At 39.0% G+C, this 23,309-nt stretch overlaps 2 protein-coding genes across 2 annotated transcripts; both read left to right on the forward strand.

The window, feature by feature from the left end:
- The first annotated feature begins 2,223 nt into the window (after positions 1–2,223).
- Positions 2,224–4,799, forward strand: LOC115516988 (protocadherin beta-3). Its single transcript, XM_030320175.1, has one exon. The coding sequence runs from the start codon at positions 2,376–2,378 to the stop codon at positions 4,731–4,733; it is 2,358 nt and encodes a 785-aa protein (XP_030176035.1). The 5' UTR covers positions 2,224–2,375; the 3' UTR covers positions 4,734–4,799.
- A 9,692-nt stretch (positions 4,800–14,491) lies between these two features.
- On the forward strand, positions 14,492–19,057 carry PCDHB4 (protocadherin beta 4). The gene has a single exon (XM_030320165.1). It carries the CDS (start codon positions 15,832–15,834, stop codon positions 18,217–18,219), a length of 2,388 nt encoding a protein of 795 aa, XP_030176025.1. The 5' UTR covers positions 14,492–15,831; the 3' UTR covers positions 18,220–19,057.
- The last annotated feature ends 4,252 nt before the right edge of the window (positions 19,058–23,309 follow it).

Below are 23,309 nucleotides of genomic sequence, written 5' to 3' on the forward strand. Positions count from 1 at the left end.
CTGGAAGATTATAGGTTCTTAACAAAATTTTTAAATGATTGAAAGGAAAAAGTGTCTTTTCTTCACCTGTGATATTTTGATATTTAAAGACACTAAGATACTCATAGGACAAAATTTTGCTGGCATTAAATGCTCTCTGATGTTTAAGGAATTACATATATAATTTTTGTTTACTAATTGAACCGATGATCACTGTTATTCAAACAATATGCAATTTCAGTCCCCTGTCTCTCTCCTTCAACATATTTTTGCTTTTCCCTTTCTGCTTAATTGGAGTCTCTTCTCCTGCCTTCTAGCTTAAGGAATACATATGGAGAAACTGTTTTTTTTAATTTTATAATTTAAATTTCAGTGTATAATTCCCTAATTCATCCAACTTTATTTATTTGTTGTAGTTCAATTTCTGATCCATACATTAAAACACATTTTTAATTCTTAATGTTCTTCAATCTGTCTTTAAATTATTGTATATTATGTTTATTTGAATGAGCTATACTGTTAAAATTATAATATGAATTTTAAAGGTGTCCTATTGAGATTAGCAATGTAGAGCACTGTCTTACTATCAAAATTCTCTGATCACCCAACTTGTTACCTGTAGAATCTTGGACAAGTCACATAATTTCTGTCCTGTCAAAAGGACAACAGCTATTTCTATAACTTGAAATCATGACTAAGGTAATACAAAGATATAGAAGTGCAATCGCTGTTATTTTTAGCGTTACTAATATTAAGAGAAAACCTAATAGAGGATCCTTCATGTAGCATTCCTAATTATTGTGAAGATGCTAGATTGAACACGTGATATTTGCATTGTTTCATTTCTCTGCTTAAAACCTTGCAATATCTTCGTTTTATTCTTAGAATAAAATCCAGTTACCCATTATTTGCCCTCAGTTTATTTCTCCATCCTTCTCTTCCCACTTACTCTTGAGACACTAAGTTTTAGGTGCACTGTCCTTTTATTATCTAGAATAGCTATACTTTACTATTGCATGGCCTTTACATATCAGTTTTTCATTTATGGGTTCTTCCCATTTTACAGTTTTAGCCTGGCAAACATCTTTTATTGAATATTTATTTATTGAGAAAGAGGGAGAGAAAGCATGAGTGGGAGAAGGGCAGAGAGAGAGAGAGAATTCCAAGCAGGCCCTCCACTGTAGGTACAGAGCCCAATTCAGTCCCACTAACCATGATGAGATCATGACAGGAGCAGAAATCGAGTTAGATGCTTAACCCACTGAGCCACCCAGGCATCCCAAGCCTAGAAAACATCCTTCATGTTCCAGACTAAATGGCACAACTTTGACAAAACTTTTTCACCCCCCAACTCATTAGGTCAGGTCCCCTATTGCATACTTTCATGCACTCAGTACATTTCCTATATAGCACAAACTGTTACATTTGTTTGTTTGAACATATATTTAAAGTCTGTTTACCCCCTTAGATTGAAAACCATATAAGATATATAGACACAGTCTGTCCTGTTACCACTAGATGCTTAACTTCTACAAACTCAACAAATAGCTATTTCCACAGATGAAATACAGTTGTACAGTTAATAGTTAATATAGATGAAACCAGTAATTATAAAAAGGAGAAATCTGTGTTCCTTGAGTGATTGTGAAAATTTGATAGAAATTAGGCATTTGTGGTCTCTGGATAATATCCCCTGACATGATCTATTATCATTTTTTGTCACCTTGCATGAGATAATCTTTTTATAGTATTTTTTTCTGAGTATAAATGCAACTGATGCGCATTATACAAACTCTGGAAAATAAGAGAAAAACGCAAATAGGATGTGAAGCATGTCATAATTTAAAAAACAATCTTTTAAGGTTTACGTGTAATAATTACAGAAGGGCAGGCGGAGTAGCCCTAGCAGCGAAATCCTATAAATAATCAAAATCATGTAAATGAGGACTCCACCAGAGACAGTGGGATTGTTTTTTAGATAACAGCACATTTCATTTACCTCGGTTGTGTTAGTTTCACTGATATAACACAAGAACCTCCTCCAACATTGTCATATGGGTTTGATAAGGGGAATAAGCGATTAAAATATCGAAACAACACCCACCCCCCTCTCGCCCGAACAAAACACCTTCTCCGGAGATTTTTAAACTGCCAGCGAACGCATGGTGGCACTGTTGTCTAAGAAGGCGAATTAAACCACAGGAACTGTGCGCACTGCGTAAGGCACAGATCCAGTGCCGTGAACTAGGGGTTGTGAGCCTGGACAGATTTTTAAGCAACCAGAACTGAGCCCTGGAAAGAATTATTCGCTAGGCCTTCTTCAAAGATTGGAAGACAAAAGACTGCGTTTCCTAGCACTGCCAGAGGCTTAGTTTGGCAATATTTCCAGGAAGAACATGGTCGAAAGCACAATGGAGGCCAGAGGGGAGCGCTTTCTTAGACAAAGGCAAGTCCTGTTTCTGTTTGTTTTTCTGGGTGGGTCTCTGGCTGGGTCTGAGTCAAGACGCTACTCTGTGGTTGAGGAAACAGAGAGGGGCTTTTTAATAGCCAACATAGCAAATGATCTAGGGCTTGGGGAAGGGGAACTGGCTGTGAGGGGTGCACAAGTTGTGTCTAAAGGAAACAAACAGCATTTTCAGCTTAACCATCAAACTGGCGATTTGCACCTGCGTGAGAAATTGGACCGGGAAGAGCTATGCGGCCCCACGGAGCCATGTATACTACATTTTCAGATATTACTGCAAAACCCTTTGCAGTTTATTACAAATGAGCTTCACGTCATAGATGTAAATGACCATTCTCCGGTATTCTTTGAAAATGAAATGCAGCTGAAACTCTTGGAAAACACGCCACCAGGAACCATGATTCCTTTGGGAAATGCTGAGGACTTGGATGTGGGAAGAAACAGTCTCCAAAACTATACGATCACTCCTAATTCCCATTTCCATGTTCTCACACGCAGTCGTAGGGATGGAAGAAAGTACCCACAACTAGTGCTGGACAAATCTCTGGACCGTGAGGATAAGCCAGAGTTCATTTTGACTCTTACCGCGCTGGATGGCGGCTCTCCACACCGGTCTGGGATCGCCAAGATCCACATCCTGGTCTTAGACATAAACGACAATGCCCCAGAATTTACACAGACACTCTACGAGGTTCAGATTCTAGAGAACAGCCCCCTTAACTCTGTTGTTGTCACTGTCTCAGCTACTGATTTAGATACAGGAAATTTTGGGACAGTATCATATGCATTTTTTCATGCTTCTGAAGAAATTCGTAAAGCTTTTCAGCTAAATCCAATTACTGGTGATATCCAGCTAGTCAAATATTTGAATTTTGAGGAGATGAATACTTATGAACTGGACATAGAAGCCAAAGATGGCGGAGGCCTTTCAGGAAAAACAACAGTGATAGTTCAGGTGGTTGATGTGAACGACAACCCACCAGAACTGACATTGTCCTCAATTACCAGCCCTATCCCTGAGAACTCTCCAGAGACTGTAGTGGCTGTTTTCAGTGTTTCTGATATAGACTCTGGAGAAAATGGAAGAATTATGTGTTCCATCGAGGACAGTCTCCCCTTCATCCTTAAACCCTCTGTTGAGAATTTTTACACCCTACTGACAAACACACCTCTGGACCGAGAGACCAAATCCGAGTACAACATCACCATCACCGTCACCGACTTGGGGACCCCCAGGCTGAAAACGCAGCACAACATAACCGTGACGGTCTCCGACGTCAACGACAACGCCCCCGCCTTCAGCCAAACCACCTACACCCTGCGCGTCCGCGAAAACAACAGCCCCGCCCTGCACATCGGCAGCGTGAGCGCCACGGACAGGGACTCGGGCGCCAACGCCCAGGTCACCTACTCGCTGCTGCCGCCCGCGGACCCGCAGCTGCCCCTGGCCTCCCTGGTGTCCATCAACGCGGACAACGGGCAGCTGTTCGCGCTCAGGTCCCTGGATTACGAGGCGCTGCAGGCGTTCGAGTTCGGCGTGCGCGCGGCCGACCGCGGCTCGCCCGCGCTCAGCAGCCAGGCGCGGGTGCGCGTGCTGGTGCTGGACGACAACGACAACGCGCCCTTCGTGCTGTACCCGCCGCAGAACGGCTCTGCGCCCTGCACCGAGCTGGTGCCCAGGGCGGCCGAGGCGGGCTACCTGGTGACCAAGGTGGTGGCGGTGGACGGCGACTCGGGCCAGAACGCCTGGCTGTCGTACCAGCTGCTCAAGGCCACGGAGCCCGGGCTGTTCGGCGTGTGGGCGCACAACGGCGAGGTGCGCACGGCCCGGCTGCTGAGCGAGCGCGACGCCGTCAAGCACAGGCTGGTGGTGCTGGTCAGGGACAATGGCGAGCCGCCGCGCTCGGCCAGCGTCACGCTGCACGTGCTGCTGGTGGACGGCTTCTCGCAGCCCTACCTGCCGCTCCCGGAGGTGGCGGCGGCCGAGGCGCGGGCCGACCCGCTCACCGTCTACTTGGTCGTCGCCTTGGCGTCCGTGTCGTCGCTCTTCCTGTTCTCGGTGCTGGTGTTCGTGGCGGTGCGGCTGTGCAGGCGGAGCCGGGCGGCGTCTGCGGGTCGCTGCTCGGGGCCCGAGGGCCACTTTCCGGGCCACCTGGTGGACGTCAGCGGCACGGGGACGCTGTCCCAGAGCTACCAGTACGAGGTGTGTCTGACGGGAGGATCTGGGACCAGTGAGTTCAAGTTCCTCAAACCGCTTATTACCAATGGTCTGGTTCAAGACACTGAGTGAGACTAAAGCAAAGCTCCAATTTTAATGATAGTTTAGGTCAAAAAGTAATTGTTTGGCTATGATTGTTTTCTTTTATAATCAAGAATCTTTAGTTGATGTAATATTGTCTTTAAATATTGATTTTACTTTGTGGGTTTTGTTAATCCTCGTGTATTCTCTTTTATCTGCTTCCTGTCTTAGTAATGCAGTCTTAATGCCTCTTTTCTTTTTCTAATAGGTGAGCAAAAATAGATTCATTATCTTTTAATGGTGATTTCAAACAAGTTTACTTTAAGGAACTATCTCAAATTCTCTATCCAAAGCAATGTAGATAGAGTTCCAAAACAGTAATCTTGTAATTTACCCTGTTGAATACAGTCAGATAATGTTCTTTTTAATATACTTAAAGCAGCTTTGTAGTTAATGAAGTTTGTGGATAGATTAAAATGTATTTTCTCTAAGCTGTACCTTCTTCAAGGTACACCATGTTTTTAGGGACAATACATTTAGTTCATTTTATGTTTTGACATTTGCAATTAATATTTCAATATTTTTACATTTACGTTGTCATAAATGCACACAAAATACAGGCTATAAGGCAAATTACTCTTGGATTTGCCTAGAATATTCTCATGAAGACTGAAGAAAAAATATAAACCTACAGCATTTTGAAAAACAGATTGTGCTTTTACATTTTGCATGAAAATGTTGTTTAGTGGAGCATCTGATGCTATGACAATTTAGTGTGTAAATTCTGAGAGAAGTTATCAACCTAAGAGTCGTGTTTTAATAATTTCAAGAAAGCACGTACATGTATGATCTCTAAATGCTTTATGTAAAGGTAGTGTCCCATCCAATCCTACTTTTAAAATTAATATCTACTTGGCATTTAGATGGTGATATATGAGGAAAATCTATAACAAAAATTATAATATATACATATATGTATATTATATACTTTTATTATATTTTATAAAATTATATAATTTTATTATATATATGTATACATACATATATATGTAATTTTTGTTTTTTGTCTTGGTTCTCTTCTCCTGATTTCAACCTGACATGACCCAGGATTATAAATGGTCCTTCTGAGGACTGTCCATCCACACTAGCATTCTACCACCTACAATGCAATTAAAAGATATACAAGAATAGGTAGTTCTAAAGAAGACAGAGCAAGGGGCTCCTGGGTGGCTCCAGTTGGTTGAATGACTGATTTGACTCAGGTCATGAATCTCACAGTTTGTGAGTTTGAGCCTTGCATCAGGACCTGTGCTGATAGGTCAGAACCTCCAACCTGCTTCAGATTCTGTGTCTCCCTCTCTCTCTGCCCCTCTCCCACTCATTCATTTCCTCTTTCTCTCTCTCTCAGAAGTGAATAAACATTGAAAATTTTCTAAAAGAGCAGTATCATTGTGAAAGTCTAAATTAGCTATAACTATGAATAAAATCTGGAAGCAACGAAAGTCACATTTTATGGCTATTTTGAGTGAAAGAGAAAAACTTATTTTTAAGTGATAAAATATTTAGTCCCCAGTTAAATAAGTTGATTAGGAAAAAATTGGTTTTCTTCTTGAAGGCATTTTCTCATCCAGAAGGACAGAACTTTCCAAGAATTGAATACTTATGACTAGAAGAGAGAAAACTGAAGTTTCTCAACAAATTTGAAAATCCCCAAAAGAGAAGAAGAATTTAAGATTGACATGCCTTCAGTCATATTTTAAAGTGCAGCTATAAATGGCGTCATTTTACATAACAGATCAAATGCATGAATCTTAATAATCAGGGGAAAGAGTATTTCCTTTCATTGATGAAGCACTTTATAGAGATATTTTAATCTGGCTCTTCTGTTTAGATCTTTTTTTTTTCTTCTTTTCATAAATTGGCTGGATTTTCATTAAGAGAGGAAAAGATCAAAGAATTGTGACCAAGTCTTCTCTGTTTGGCTGGCTTAGTCCTAGGTAGTATCAGAGCTACTATTCCATTGTGGAAAGTATAGAAAGCAGTTCTTTTTTTGGCCAATATGGTATATGATCTGGGACTAAAGTTGGAGGAGCTATATGCTGAGCACTCATTTAGACCCAGAAGACAGAAGAACAGACGCTGTTAGTAACTTGGTAGATCCATTGAATTCACCTATTGTTGAGTGAACAGAATTTAGTAAAGCCAGAAAAGATCTTCTAGACTAAATTTGAAGATTAGAAACAATTACACCTTACTCTTGTTTCAAAGTTGATTTTTTTTTCTGTGCTGTTGGAAAGTTTTTCCCTTTTATTTAAAGACAATTTTCAAAGACTTCTTTATCTGGATATTAAGTACAGGACAGAGAAGGTACCATATGTATAGTACTATCTATTGTGGCCACTTTTTGGAATTCCCATACTGAAAGTCTGGTACAAGGTAAAAACGATGACCTTCTATGTTAATGATAATTTTTAGTAGTCTTCTGTGAGGACTAGTAAGTTCATTACTGTGAATTATTTCCAAATTGATCTCTAATATTCTAATTTTCAAAAAGTAAGAGAAATTAAAATGGCTCCTCTGCCCAAATATACTAAATAACCTTACTAGACTTTAAGGAACTTGACAGTAGAATCTGTTTCTGTTTTATTCAGACTTGTATCTCCAACACATGGCATTATGCCTCACACATAGTAGATGCTTGAATAACTTTTGCTGAATGAGTAATTTTTAAAAAATATTTGAGAAATCAATGAATTTTTGAAGAGCTCATTTACTTGGAACTTATCTGTACACTGAATTTCAAAAGAACTAGCTACATTCAGAAAGGGCTGGGGATTGATAATGCCAATTTCCATAGAACCAATGTATTATTTAGTTGTCTTCCTTCACTTGTGTGGAGATTTCTGGAAACTCAGAGAATTGTAAAACAATGTACTGATCTCCAGTTGGGTTCCAGATGCACTTGCTCACATCTTTGATTTCAGCAATAAAGAAGAAATGAAATAAAAGTAATTTATAAAAGCACTGTCAACTTCCCAGACCTTCTGTTTACCAAATTAACTTCCTGAAATCTGTATTTAAATTCACTAGCCTCTAATCGATTATTCTCTTGAACTCTGGTTAGTCCTCGTGGTATAAAAATTAAGTGAAACAGGGGCGCCTGGGTGGCGCAGTCGGTTAAGCGTCCGACTTCAGCCAGGTCACGATCTCGCGGTCCGTGAGTTCGAGCCCCGCGTCAGGCTCTGGGCTGATGGCTCGGAGCCTGGAGCCTGTTTCCGATTCTGTGTCTCCCTCTCTCTCTGCCCCTCCCCCGTTCATGCTCTGTCTCTCTCTGTCCCAAAATAAATAAACGTTGAAAAAAAAAATTTTTTTTTAAAATTAAGTGAAATTTGCAAGATCTGAAAGTCTTTGAATAAACTTTAAAGTAGCCAATCATTAATGTATTTTCAAAATGTAATTCTAGATAGTGTATATTCTTTTACCTCTCTGAAAACATAAATTCATAAATAACTTAAATATTTCCTTGACATTCACAATCTAGTTTTTAACACTTAAAAGCAAAGAAATGACAATGAATTTAAAACTTTTATGTAGGTTTGTTAAAAAACTAAACTAGGGGCGCCTGGGTGGCGCAGTCGGTTAAGCGTCCGACTTCAGCCAGGTCACGATCTCGCGGTCCGTGAGTTCGAGCCCCGCGTCAGGCTCCGGGCTGATGGCTCGGAGCCTGGAGCCTGTTTCCGATTCTGTGTCTCCCTCTCCCTCTGCCCCTCCCCCGTTCATGCTCTGTCTCTATCTGTCCCAAAAATAAATAAACATTGAAAAAAAAATTTAAATTTAAATAAAAAAAAAACTAAACTATATTCAAGTATCACTCATTAAAACTAATGAAGTAAGTTACCATACTTTTTAGAACTCTTTCTTAATCCTTAAATATGGCTTCCTTGTAAATGAGGACTTTTTTTTTTAAATGCAAGTTTTTCTGTACATGTCACTACTTTTATTCTCTATTTATACTTGCTTCTTAGGGTAGCTTGCTGTATATTTTAAAGCTAGAAATCTATACTTTTATGTCTAATAGTTCTCTTCTTAGCCAATAGTTTGGTTAAACATAGATATTTAAATCTAAACTCGTTTTCCTTCTGTTCTTTGGTATTCAACACTGTTGATTAAAAGTATGAACTCAGTATAGTTGCCATTTTTTATCTGTAAACTTCTTTATTTTATTTTGTTAAAGTAATCGCTATTCCCACTATGGGGCTTAAGCTCATACCCCAAGATCAAAGTCACATGCTCTACCAACTGAGCCAGCCAAGAGCCCCTTCTTTACTCTGTTTTAGATTTTTTACCTTTATCCCAATGTTCTGGTACTTTCTCGGTCTCAGCCTGAGATTCACCCAATATACTGAGTGATATACTTATCAAAATTTCCATTTGATAAGTTTTCATAACAGCTTGTTCTTTATTTACAACTTATTTTTTGTTTGAGGACATTAAATGTCTTTTACTCTTAAGTTCTTTCCATATTGTTCTGAATCTGTGTTTGTTATGTATACATTCTTTTATCTGTTGAGTGCATTTTTCACACTGTTAGTCTTCCTCATATGCTTGGTGATACTTTACTGATCACTCCTCTCCTACTGGAGGTTTCACTCACACCAGTACTGGTTTTGGTAGCCTTATCGAAGGGAGGAAAAAGGAGTCTCACGGTGGTTCCAGTCCCAGGTTCTACAAACCCGAGCCTTAATTAAGAAGCTTAGCTCAACTTTGTCAGACACAGAAGTTTGAGACCAACACCTAATGATGTGTTTGATTTGGTCCCGCTCTCCCTACTACAGAGTAGGTGGTCCTACTCTGCATTTGCTCCATGAGGCAAAATCGCAGGGAGTGTCACCTTCTGCCTCTTGTTTATCTTGGTGTCTGTTACAGCTGTAGACTTGGGAGCTAATGGAGACATTTTTTACTTTTCAATCTTCAGAGTAAACAAACTGATTTTGAGGAAAATCGAGTTGTAGCTGAAGTAATTGATACATAGGATTTACCTACAGGAAAAAAATCATAGTCTTTATTAATATATATGACACTGCTGCACATGGTAGTCCTGGATGACACACATACTTGCTGGATGGCCAGAAAAACTTGCTGCAAAACTATCTTATATTATGCATTGAGCTGGTGCCACATAAAACAAGGTGGTAACCTGGATGTAACTTGAGTTAAAACTCAGGACTATTTTATCAATGATTCAAAGCTTCAGAGTACTTGATGTTTACATGTCGAAGTATGGAGCACTGAAGCATAACTACTAGGCTCCTAAGTGACAGGCACAGCCAGGCACAAGCTGTTGCTGTTATTAAGGACTATAAGCCACCTCCATTTGACATGGTCTAGGACCTATCCCAGCCTGACCTGTCATTCCCTGAACCTCCACATAAGTCTACTCAGCTGACAGGTTCTCTATCCTCTTGATCACTGAGTTGACTCAGCCATCTTCCACTCTCGGTTTTCTGCTCCTGTTGTGGAGGACTAACAGGGAACCTTCAGTGGACTACTTCTCATAAGGCCATTTTTTGAGTATTTGGGGGATATCAACATCATTGGGACTTAGTTGCAGAACTATTAATGTGAGAGATTTCTGACCAGAATATCAGAGACAAATGGGTTCAGATTTCTAAAGTCATTTGGCTCCAGATAATATGGGCTGTCTATGAGGAAGAGCTTTGATGAGAAACTCAACTTCTAGAACAATTTGGGGTTTATAAAAAATTAAAATTGTGTTCTCTATTGTCATTTTCAGATTTGTTTTGCCTAAATTTATCTCTGGGGAAGTGAATTTTTTCATCTTGAATGTTTTCCTATTCAAGAAGGTTTAATAAGTAATCAAAAAACTTTCCAGGGGCTCCTGGGTGGCTCAGCTGGTTAAGCATCCATCTCTTGATTTTGGCTCAGGTCATGATCTCATGGTTTCTGAGTTTGCGCCCGGTGTCAGGCTCTGAACTGACAGCATGGAGCCTACTTGGGACTCTCTCTCTCCCTGTCTCTCTGTCCCTCCCCTGCACTCTCTCTGTCTCTCTCAAAATAAATAAATAAACTTAAAAAAGTAATAATACTATTTTTAAAAAAATTTACACAAAGAAAGTCCCAGGACTAGAATTCTATTGAATGTTTAAAAAATTAACACCAGTCCGTCACAAACCTGATTTTAAAAAGAGGAGCAGGGACCACTTCCCAATTCATTCTGTGAGGCCCATATTATTCTGATGTTAAATGCAGGCAAAGATAACACAAGAAAAGAAAACTCTATGCCATTATCCCTTACGAATATAGATGCAAAAATTCTCACCCAAATATTAGCAACCTGACTCCAGCAACATATGAAAGGGATTAAACACCACAGCCAAGTGGAATTTATCCCAGAAATCAAAAGCTGGTTTAACATATGAAAATCAATCAATAAAATATACCATATTAACAAAAAGGGAAAAGCCATACAATCATCTCAATTTACACAGAAAAAGCACTTTACAAAGTCTAACACCTTTTCATGATAAAAACACTTAACAAATTAGTAAGAATAGGAAATGTCCTCAACCCGATAATGGGCAATTATAAAAACCCACAGCCAACTTCATATTTAATGGTGAAAGATGAGAAATGAACAAGAATGGCCCTTCTCCCTGCTTCTATTTAATATTGTACTGGAAATCTAGCCAGGGCAATTAGATGAGAAAAAGAAAATCATTCGGATTGAAAAGAAGTAAAAGCATATTTGTGGATGACATGATCTTGCCTAAAGAAAATCCTCAGGAATCCACAAAAGTTACTAAAATTAATAAATGAGTTCAGAAAGGTTGGAGGATACAAGATCAACGTACAAAAATCAATTGTATTTCTATACACTAGCATTGGACAATCCAAAAAGGAAATGAAGAAAACAATTCCATTTATGATAGCATCAAAAAGAATAAAATGCTTAGGAACAAATTTAACAAAATAAGTGCAAGACTTGTACACAGCAAAGCATCATTGAAAGAAATTAAAGCTGACTTAAATAAATGGAAAGTGTTCATGGACTGGAAGACTCGACATTATTGAAATGATGATACCTCCCAAATTGCCAAATTGGTCTACAGGTTCAATGCAATCCCTATCAATATCCCAGCCAGATTTGGTTTGTTTTTTTTTTTTTTGGAAATTGGCAAATTGACCTTAAAATTCATATGGAAATATAGGGGACCCAGAATAGCCAAAAAGTCTTTGAAAAAGAACAACAGATTTGGAAGACTCATACTTCCTGAGTTTAAAGATGTATTGTGAGGCAGACATTAGATGTTTGAAATTTTTGATACATTAAACATATAATCTATTTAGTATGTCCTACAAGGAATTATTAGAAATTGTCTTAGATTACATCATAAATTTCTCAAGCCAAATTCTCATTATTCAAATATCTCCTTTCTAAATTTGCATTTCAATACATGTGATAAAAATATCTTATAGATTTAGTTTGGAATTTTAGCTGATATTAATAATAATTTTAGTTTGCTTTCACCAGTGAGCTGTATTGTTTGCTTTATAGTTATTTCACTCAAATGGCAAGCCTGAGGTATCTAATTTATCTATCTAGTAGAAACAAATCTCAAAAATTTATAAGACTTTCTTACAAAATCCACAAACCATCAATATTAACCAATTATTAATATTAGTTTAATATTTTGAAATAATATTATTAAAGTGCAATTTAAGGAACTAAAAATACTAATTAAAATCTAATACCTATTTCACCAATTAATTTCTCTTTCTCTCAACAATTAATGTTCAAACTCCTTCTACTTTCCCCCTTAAAAATAGCCCTCAAGTCATCATGAAGTTTGAAAAAATTCTTACTTTTTTTTTAAAACAAGTGAGACTATTCAAAACTTCAGAGTATGGATTTTGCATTTTGAATTTTCCATCTACTTGTATTCAAATACCTTTAAAATGATTTTTACCTTTTCTTCAATGAAATTTAAAGTTCTTGCCTATATTTTACCAGGGAGATATTAAAACTATTCTCTCTCTCTTTGTATACTCAAAATGGAAAAAATACTTTAAATGTCATATTTCAGTTCCTGCAAAAGTTGTGTAAATTGTTGTATGAATCCTTCAGAATGTATAATGCAACTTTCCTGACTGGAATAGAATGGTTTTTTGGGTGATCATTATTTATATCATTAACTCCTCCTCCATGCAGGGAAAATATAATAGGCTGTTTTTAAATTTAGCAGTTTATTTGGGGGGAATAATCTATGATGTAATATGTTAGATAGTCCTTTTAGGCCATCTTTCTTGATTTTAACTTCACATACTAATAACATTTCAAAAGAGCATACATAGCTATCTTTTTCTCCAATAATTAAGGCTATAGGGAATTCATTAAATATGTCATTCTTAATTTTTATTTTTTACCTAATTAATGGTCACAACAAAGCACTATTAGTTTCCCCTCCAATTCCTAAGTTTTGTAAGCACCTCTTTTTGCTGGTTTCTAACTCTAAAGGAAGACAGACCATCTTGAAGATGGTCATCTTAGGTTAACTACAAACTTGAACATAAATATATCTCACCTATGATGTCTATGTACCCAAGACTTAAATTTGGATCTACATTATCTAAAAAGTTGCCCACTTCTCCAATTCCACTTATGTAGATGAGAGAATAGATTCTGGAGCCACACACAAACAACAGTTTGAATCCCAGCTCTGCCATTTCATATGATGTGTGATTATGGGTAGGTTATTTAAACCTAAATTTCTTCATCTATAAAATGCAGATGATAAGAGTGTCCACCTCATAAGGTTGTTGGGAGATAAAATGAATTAATATATGTAATTGCTTAGAGTATTACATAGAATGGCATATAGAGACACATTTGTGTTAATATTATCTAGATTTCATTTGCTTTGGATTGACAAAAGGAACTGAAAAGAGCTGGTTTGCAACACTGTTTGAATGTCAACAAATAGGAATAAGCAAATGAAATATAGTTTGAGATTTGTTCTGAACACTTTAATTTGAATCTAACTAGAACTTCATTATTATATTGTATACAATTTGCTCTTTGTTTTGCCCAGGATATTTGTTTTCCATTTATATCTAAAATAATATTCTTGCTTTTTATTCTTTTCAGTATTTATTTCACTTAATGTTCGTATATATATTGTATCTCCTCTGATTTGCCTTAAATGTAAAAGAATTCTAAAGTGTATTAATGTTATTATTGCCAATGCTGTTTCTCTTATAGGAATTCATTAATAGAACTAGACTCAAAGTAAATTTAATTGAATAGTACTTAGCATGTACTATACTCTCATCTCTGAGAATATTATATTTATTTTCAGACATGTTCATGGCTGCATATATGATCTGGCAATAATCTTACATATATAGAAACATGATCATTAGAGTGGATTAATTTATTTATTCAACTGATATTTTTTAATGATCACCATAATCCAGGCTTCTTTCAAAAATATTTTTTAGGTTTATTTATTTTTGAGAGAGAGAGAGAGAGAGAGAGCGAGCACGAACAAGGGAGAAGTGGAGACAGAGAGAGAGAATCCCAAGCAGGCTCTGCACTCACAGTGCAGAGCCCAATGCGGGGCTTGAGCTCCCAAATCGAATCACCACCTGAGCCAAAATCAAGTGTCAGACACTTAACCAAGGTGCCCCCCAAAATATTTTTATAATACTTTCTGTCACTAACAGAATCTAAGATTATCATGCTTTTAAAATAACTCATTCTACATGAATTATAATTTATTAAGTTAATTAAGTAATTAAATAAAATGACAGGGTATTTAAGGAGGGGAAATCCCGTATGTGCCAAGATAAATGGCACTCCACTTAATATACTAATTGTAACCAACAAACTGGTTAACTGTATCTCAGTTAACTTACTGTATCAGGGCAATTACAATAGCTGCACACTGTGCTGGAACCCATTTTATAAATACGTTTCTTCTCTTTATGATATATGAATAGACAAGGCCTGAGGCACCCTTTGTTCACAGATTAAAATGTTTTAAATCAAGATTTCCTATCCACCCCCCACCCCGCAGTGAGTTGGTTGAAGAATATAGTATCTGGGATACAAAGGATGAATGTGCTAAGAAGCAAACATAAAATATAGATATCTATCTAACAAAGTAAGCTTAAACTTAAACCCTTTATCTTAACAAAATATTATGATTTTTATTCACTTGATTTTGTCTTTATATTATCCTGCTAATAGTCAAGTAGAGTAATCAAATCCTTTACCCTTCAGTTTCCTTATCGGTAAAACCCCTTTCATTTACTCTCCAAGTCTATTACTTGGAGAGAATAGAATCAAATTCTAATACTTTTTTATTCCTTCTGAATTTAATGTGGGTTCACACTGTAAAAAGATTCATAACAAATCAAGATGCCTCTTCATTCAACTATATTACTATTTGTACCAGTGTAGCGACATAGAAACTTTCCTTTGAAAGATAGTCTCCCTGAGACCTTGTGATACAGAACACCTTAACAAGCTTTTGCATCATCAATTCCTCACATACTTGGAAATAAACAAATGTAACTATTATGAATTATAATTTTATGAGAATTTATCTCCCCTGGTTAGATTATGCAAAGGGAAAATGGAATTCTTTGAAGTTATACTGATTAGAATGTGGGGAGATTAGGGTATCCTCCTGCTTTGTGCTCACAATTACTCTGGCTCATGCAATATAATGAAGTAACCTTATATATTATGCAATTGGATGGAATAACAAGGTTTGTAAAAGTTATATACACCTTAAAAAATAGTTTACATTTGGACCCTTAACAAAATATGCTTTGACTTGAAAATATTAATTTCCCAATCAAGACGCAGGGTGGCGCTGCAGGCTAAGACTGTGAATAAAGAGCTGTAAAAAGCTCCGTATTCCTTTGTTGCAAAAAGGAATCAAATACACGGAAGAAGCTTTGCCAGCCATACTGGGTTACCAGCGAGTTTGGGCTGCGATAAACGAATTTAAGATTAAAGGCAACTTTATGAGGATTCTACCAAACAAGAAACCAGAATTTAGTATCTCCAGTTTTTTTGTGGTTGCTAGGAAGGTTTGGATGTAAGCGCCCGGACTCCAACATGAAGACGCCAGAGAGAATTCAACCAAACAGGCAAGTGGTGGCCTTTATTTTGATGGTGTTCTTGTCCCAGGCTTGCCCTGAGCCTATTCGTTATTCTGTGATAGAAGAAACAGAGAGTGGCTCCTTTATAGCCCATCTGGCCAAAGATCTGGGCCTGGGAATTGGGGAACTGACCGCTAGGTCAGCCCGGGTGGTGTCTGACGATGACAAGCAGCGCTTGCAACTGGATCGTCAGACTGGAGATTTGCTTTTGAGGGAGAAAATAGACCGGGAAGAACTATGTGGCTCTGTTGAACCGTGTGTACTGCATTTCCAAGTGTTGCTGGAAACGCCGGTGCAATTTTTTGAAGGAGAATTATCAATCCAGGACATAAATGACCACTCCCCAGTATTCCCGACTGGGGAGATGCTCTTGAAAATACCGGAGAACAGCCAGCCAGGGACTCTGTTTCCGTTGAAATTAGCTCAGGATTTGGATGTGGGTAGCAATGGCCTTCAAAAGTACACTATCAGCCCCAATTCTTATTTTCATGTTCTAACTCGAAATCATAGTGAGGCCAAGAAATACCCAGATTTGGTGCAGGACAAAGCGCTGGATCGAGAGGAGCAGCCTGCGTTCAGCTTAACCCTCATAGCTCTGGATGGTGGATCTCCACCTAAGTCTGGCACCATCACAGTGCGAATCCTGATCACAGACGTCAATGACAATGCTCCGGAGTTTGTGCACACCCCATATGAAGTACAGGTCTTGGAAAACAGCTCCCTAGATTCCCCAGTACTTAGTGTCTCAGCTAAAGATATAGATTCTGGAAACTTCGGGAGTGTTTCCTACGGCTTTTTCCAAGCATCAGATGAAATTAAACAAACTTTCTCAATTAATGAAGTCACAGGAGAAATCCGACTGACAAAGAAATTGGATTTTGAACACATTAAATCTTACCACGTAGAAATTGAGGCCATAGATGGCGGAGGCCTTTCTGGAAAAGGCACTGTAGTCATACACGTGGTGGATGTGAACGACAATGCCCCTGAGCTTACAATATCTTCACTCACCAACTCCATCCCAGAAAATACTCCTGAGACTGTAGTGTCTATCTTCAGAATTCGAGATAGAGACTCTGGAGACAATGGAAAGATGATTTGCTCTATTCCAGATAATCTGCCGTTCCTTCTGAAACCGACTTTCAAGAATTTCTACACGCTGGTAACGGAGAGTCCCCTCGACAGAGAGAGCAGAGCCGAATACAACATCACCATCACCGTCACCGACTTGGGGACCCCCAGGCTGAAAACGCAGCACAACATAACCGTGACGGTCTCCGACGTCAACGACAACGCCCCCGCCTTCAGCCAAACCACCTACACCCTGCGCGTCCGCGAGAACAACAGCCCCGCCCTGCACATCGGCAGCGTGAGCGCCACGGACAGGGACTCGGGCGCCAACGCCCAGGTCACCTACTCGCTGCTGCCGCCCGCGGACCCGCAGCTGCCCCTGGCCTCCCTGGTGTCCATCAACGCGGACAACGGGCAGCTGTTCGCGCTCAGGTCCCTGGATTACGAGGCGCTGCAGGCGTTCGAGTTCGGCGTGCGCGCGGCCGACCGCGGCTCGCCCGCGCTCAGCAGCCAGGCGCGGGTGCGCGTGCTGGTGCTGGACGACAACGACAACGCGCCCTTCGTGCTGTACCCGCCGCAGAACGGCTCTGCGCCCTGCACCGAGCTGGTGCCCAGGGCGGCCGAGGCGGGCTACCTGGTGACCAAGGTGGTGGCGGTGGACGGCGACTCGGGCCAGAACGCCTGGCTGTCGTACCAGCTGCTCAAGGCCACGGAGCCCGGGCTGTTCGGCGTGTGGGCGCACAACGGCGAGGTGCGCACGGCCCGGCTGCTGAGCGAGCGCGACGCCGTCAAGCACAGGCTGGTGGTGCTGGTCAGGGACAATGGCGAGCCGCCGCGCTCGGCCAGCGTCACGCTGCACGTGCTGTTGGTGGACGGCTTCTCGCAGCCCTACCTGCCGCTCCCGGAGGTGGCGGCGGCCGAGGCGCGGGCCGACCCGCTCACCGTCTACTTGGTCGTCGCCTTGGCGTCCGTGTCGTCGCTCTTCCTGTTCTCGGTGCTGGTGTTCGTGGCGGTGCGGCTGTGCAGGCGGAGCCGGGCGGCGTCTGCGGGTCGCTGCTCGGGGCCCGAGGGCCACTTTCCGGGCCACCTGGTGGACGTCAGCGGCGCGGGGACGCTGTCCCAGAGCTACCAGTATGACGTGTGTCTGACGGGAGACCCTAGGACTGGTGAGTTCAAATTCCTGAAGCCGATATTTCCCAACCTCTTGGTTGAAGACACTGAGAGAGAAATAAAAGAAAACCCCAACTGCAGGAATAGCTTTGTATTCAGTTAAGGATTGTATTTGGTCAAGTCAGCCTCTCAATTTTGGTCAACCTAACTCCCATTGCAACACCTTTCTTTTAAAAAAAATTTGTTGTCTAAATATGTACACCTCTATTCCAACCTATGCGTGTCCCTGATTGTGCCAAATTTTTCTTTTATTAATATTCATTGGACTTGGCATTTTTAGTTAACTGATTAAGTATGTATATTCTCCATATTTGACCTTCTCTTGGTGATTAATCTTTCCATAACTATAAATTACTCAAGTAGCATAAGAAGAAATTTTATTTAAATCGACTTCTTAATGTCTTAAAGCTTTTATGTAATTATGCATTTCTCTATATTTGTGGTGTTTGTCTTTACCGTTAACTTTATCTGTAGAGTGTTTGAAATACCTAGGCTTTGTTCATTGCTCTCCAGGCTCCTCCCTGAATAACCATAAGCATATAACTTATTTGTTTCTCTCAGATTGTACATAAACATGCACTTCCATTAAAATATTAATACACTAAAATTGTGACTTTCTGTTGTGCACACCATGTATGCTAGAATTTAAAAAATGTATTTGATCGATACTTACATGGTACACTGTATGTATTCCATAAATACTAATAAATTTTAAAAATTATTCTCATAAATAATTGAAGAGAAAATCTTCTATAATTTGGTATCAGGTTCACTAAACAAAACTAAGTCACTACTTGGTAAAATCCTTTATAACTATTTCAGAACCTTAAATACACCTTAGATCCTTTCAAAGGATGCAAAACAGGAAAGGCATCATTACTTCTTTGTCCTTCCTTTTCCTCTGTAAATAAAAGTTCAAGTATAATGTATATTTCTTTTGGTTTTCCTGCAGCTTCTCCTCACCTTTCAAAAGAAAGAATTTCTTCTGAGTTTCTCTTATCCTATTCAGGTTTGATTATTGGCTGGTACAAGATTTTCACTTTAAATTACTTTGCAGACATGAACATCCGTTATCAACCAAATAATTATTTACCTTTGATGTCCAAGTTATCTTCTCTTCAATGTAGCTTTGAGGTATTTTATTTCAATTTATCAGTTTTACGTTAAACTTTCATTGTAAGAAATAAGCATTATTTTGCCATTTTGGACAATAAGAACAGAAATAGAAATTAAATAAGAATGAACTTATCTTTTTTTTTAAATTTTTTTTTTCAACGTTTATTTATTTTTGGGACAGAGAGAGACAGAGCATGAACGGGGGAGGGACAGAGAGAGAGGGAGACACAGAATCAGAAACAGGCTCCAGGCTCTGAGCCATCAGCCCAGAGCCCGACGCGGGGCTCGAACTCATGGACCGCGAGATCGTGACCTGGCTGAAGTCGGACGCTTAACCGACTGCGCCACCCAGGCGCCCCAAGAATGAACTTATCTTAAGTGCCATTGTTTTATGTTGTGTTCAGTAAGCCTAGTAAGCTGATCATGTGGTTTCCAACTAAATTTATATGGATATAAGTATAAGACCTCTTAGTTGAACTTTTGGTACAATGTGAGCAATTAAAGAGTCTGTTTCATAGTCTAAATATTTTTAAATCTCATGGGTCATTCTACTGGAATTTAATGACTTGTACTTATTAACCTTGAATTACTTTTTTCTCTAAGGGTAAAGTGACATAAAAAGGGGAATTACTGGTTAAGTTATTCTTGAAACATAACTTTTAGCCTTCATCCAGTCTAAAAATTGAAATGAGAAAGCAATAAAAATGAGAACAAAATTAAGCACAAGTATATATGGACATAAATTTGGTAGTCAACTTTAACAACTACTGATTAGCTATTATATGAATAGCTTTATGTATGGTGACAAGAAATCTGACTGAAGCTTTCACCAGTGTATTTCGCCATTATGAAAATCCAAGTTGACTCCCCCCCCTTCTCTTTTTGTTTATGTCACGAAATTCCCAATTGTATAATTGCCCAAATGAGACTGGCTAAATAAACACCCAGAACCCACCTTTATGAATTTGTAGGTAAATTTGTGAATTACTTTGTATATTATTTTATGGATTTCTGTATGTATTCATAAAGCACAGATAATTCTTTACCATAAAGCATAGGTCATTCCTTACACCAGACTTTGAAAATCAGTCGTTACAATTTAGTAGTAAATATGATCCAAATAACTTGCACAAATGCCTACATTATGAAAAATTGGCCAGTTCTATTGTTGCAAAACAAAAATAAAGAATGGAGGCCAAATATCTTGATAACATTGTTCATTTCAATTCTATGTTTCTCACATGTTTCTGTTATAAGTGCATACTTTTCCCAGTGTTATTGAGAAATAATTTCATTATTAATATTAATAATTTTCATTGATAAATAATTTACAGCACTGTAAATTTAAGGTGTACAGCATGATGCTTTGAATTACACATATTGTGAAATGATTACCACAATAGGTTCAGCTAACTTCTATCTTATACATACATCTTTTACAGTTACTTTACTGTTTTTAGGCACAGCATATAGTCAGTTTAACATATGCTGTTTTGGGGGCAGAAATTTTACTCAAGGCATTGTATAGGACTTTACAACCACTTTAAGGACCCCTCTTCCTTTACTACCAAAGTTACAAAATACAGATTTTAAAAAGCCTGAGGTTAAAAGTTATACACTTATTTGGTGGAATTCTGCTTACAGGTAGACTGGATGTATTATCTAACAGCAGAAACAACCACAAAAACTCGTTAAAATTCAGAAATTATCTGTTTGAAGCAACAGACAGCAGGTGTTATAATAAGAACAGAAAGGGCTAAGATTTCTGAAAAGGAGAATCCTCTAGTTGTGAACTGACTTCTACAGTCGATTTGCCCTGAGGAAATTTGTCTTAGAACAGACAAAAGGCTCTTGCTAGGGGTAGAGCACATTCATTAGCCTTCCGCAGACTGGAAGATTCAAGCTCAAGGCCAATTTTCCCCTCAGGATACTTGTCAAACTCAGGGACATTCCATTTAGTCTTTTAGAAGACTAAAAACCTAAGTTAAAAAAAAATCTCTGAATAGCAGAGTGCACTTTTGATAGTCTTGATGCATCAAGATTAGGGTTTAGAAACTGCCATGGGAAGGGACTGTGGACAATACACTAAGTTCTGAACTGGTAATGCTGGAGGGTTAGGTGTTATTAGGACTGCAAAGCAGCTTGACTAATTACAGTGCCTGTTTGGATTAAGGAAATTGGATTTCACATGATTCAAGTTAATGGGAAAAGGTGAACTCTTTATGGAAAAAGATAATATCATCTGGATCCTGGACAGCTTTTTACATAAATATTGAGAATTCAATAAAAAAACTACTAGGAAGGGGCGCCTGGGTGGCGCAGTCAGTTAAGCGTCCGACTTCAGCCAGGTCACGATCTTGCAGTCTGTGAGTTCGAGCCCCGCGTCGGGCTCTGGGCTGATGGCTCGGAGCCTGGAGCCTGTTTCTGATTCTGTGTCTCCCTCTCTCTCTGCCCCTCCCCCGTTCATACTCTGTCTCTCTCTGACCCAAAAATAAATAAACGTTGAAAAAAAATTAAAAAAAAAAACTACTAGGAAGACATACAAAAAACTGGTTGACATGAAAAAAACCTAGAGAAAAAACAGACAATACAAACAGATACTAGAATTTACTGACAATGATGTTAAAATAAGTATGACTAATAGATTGTAAAGAATAGAGAAAATAGGGGCACCTGGGTGTCTCAGTCGGTTAAGTGTCTGACTTCAGCTCAGGTCATGATCTCACACTCTGTGAGTTCGAGCCCCGCGTCAGGCTCTGTGCTGACAGCTCGGAGCCTGGAGCCTGCTTCAGCTTCTGAGTCTCCCTCTCTCTCTTCCCCTCCTCTGCTTATGCTGTGTCTCTCTCTGTCTCAAAAATAAATAAAAACATTTTTAAAAATTTTTAAAAAAGGAATAGAGAAAACAAAAGAGAATTTCACCAGAGAATTGATATTTAAAATAGAAATTCATTACAGAACAGAAAAATATAATATCTGAAATTAAAAGCTATTAAGGTAGTTTATGACTTAGCAGATATAAAGGAATACAGGATTAATGAATGAAAGACAGGCCAATATAAAATATCCAAAAAGCAGCATAGGAAAAAATAGTGAAAAATACAGAGACATATATGGCCTTTTGTTGCAACGTGGATGGAACTGGAGTGTTATGCTAAGTGAAATAAGTCATACAGAGAAAGATACCATATGTTTTCACTCTTATGTGGATACTGAGAAACTTAACAGAAGACCATGGGGGAGTGGAAGGGGGAAAAAATACAGAGAGGGAAGGAGGCAAACCATAAGAGACTCTTAAAAAACTGAGAATAAACTGAGGGTTGTTGGGGGGTGGGAGGTAGGGGAAAGTGGATGATGGACAATGAAGAGGGCACCTGTTGGGATGAGCACTGGGTTTTGTATGGAAACCAATTTGACAATAAATTTCATATAAAAAAGAAAGATACAGAAAAGAACATAATTGACAAGTGAGACATAATGAAAAACTCTAATATACATAGGACTGTAATCCTAAAAGGAGAAGAGATACTAGGAATGGAGAATAAGCAATGTTTGAAGAGATAATGACGAAGAATTTGTACAAATCCTTCATCACTCAAAATGCTCAGGGAAACCCAGTCAATAGAAATAAAATACAGGGGCACCTGGGTGGCTCAGTTGGTTAAGCCTCTGACTTTGGCTCAGGTCATGATCTTATGGTTCGGTTCATGAGTTCCAGCTCCGTGTTGGGCTCTGTGCTGACAGGTCAGAGCCTGGAGCCTGCTTCAGATTCTGTGTCTCCTCTCTCTGCCCCTCCCATGCTCCCATGTCTGTCTGTCTGTCTGTCTGTCTCTCTCTCTCTCTCAAAAATAAACATTAAAAAATTTTAAAAAAGAGAAATAAAATACAAAATACAACTAGGAAATATCATAGGAAAACTGCTGAAGACCAGCATCAAGGAGAAAATCTTAAAAGCAACCACATAAAAATGACACATTACTCTTAAAGGAGCAACAATAAAATGGAGAGCTGGCTTTTCAACATAAATCATGAAACCAGGGGCGCCTGGGTGGCGCAGTCGGTTAAGCGTCCGACTTCAGC

The sequence above is a fragment of the Lynx canadensis genome, chromosome A1 (assembly GCF_007474595.2).
Source record: "Lynx canadensis isolate LIC74 chromosome A1, mLynCan4.pri.v2, whole genome shotgun sequence".
NCBI classification, from domain to species: Eukaryota; Metazoa; Chordata; class Mammalia; order Carnivora; family Felidae; genus Lynx; species Lynx canadensis.

What these genes read in the sequence shown, in the direction of transcription:
- LOC115516988 (XM_030320175.1), top strand. Translation starts at nt 2,376, where the DNA reads ATGGTCGAAAGCACAATGGAGGCCAGAGGGGAGCGCTTTCTTAGACAA.
- PCDHB4 (XM_030320165.1), top strand. Translation starts at nt 15,832, where the DNA reads ATGAAGACGCCAGAGAGAATTCAACCAAACAGGCAAGTGGTGGCCTTT.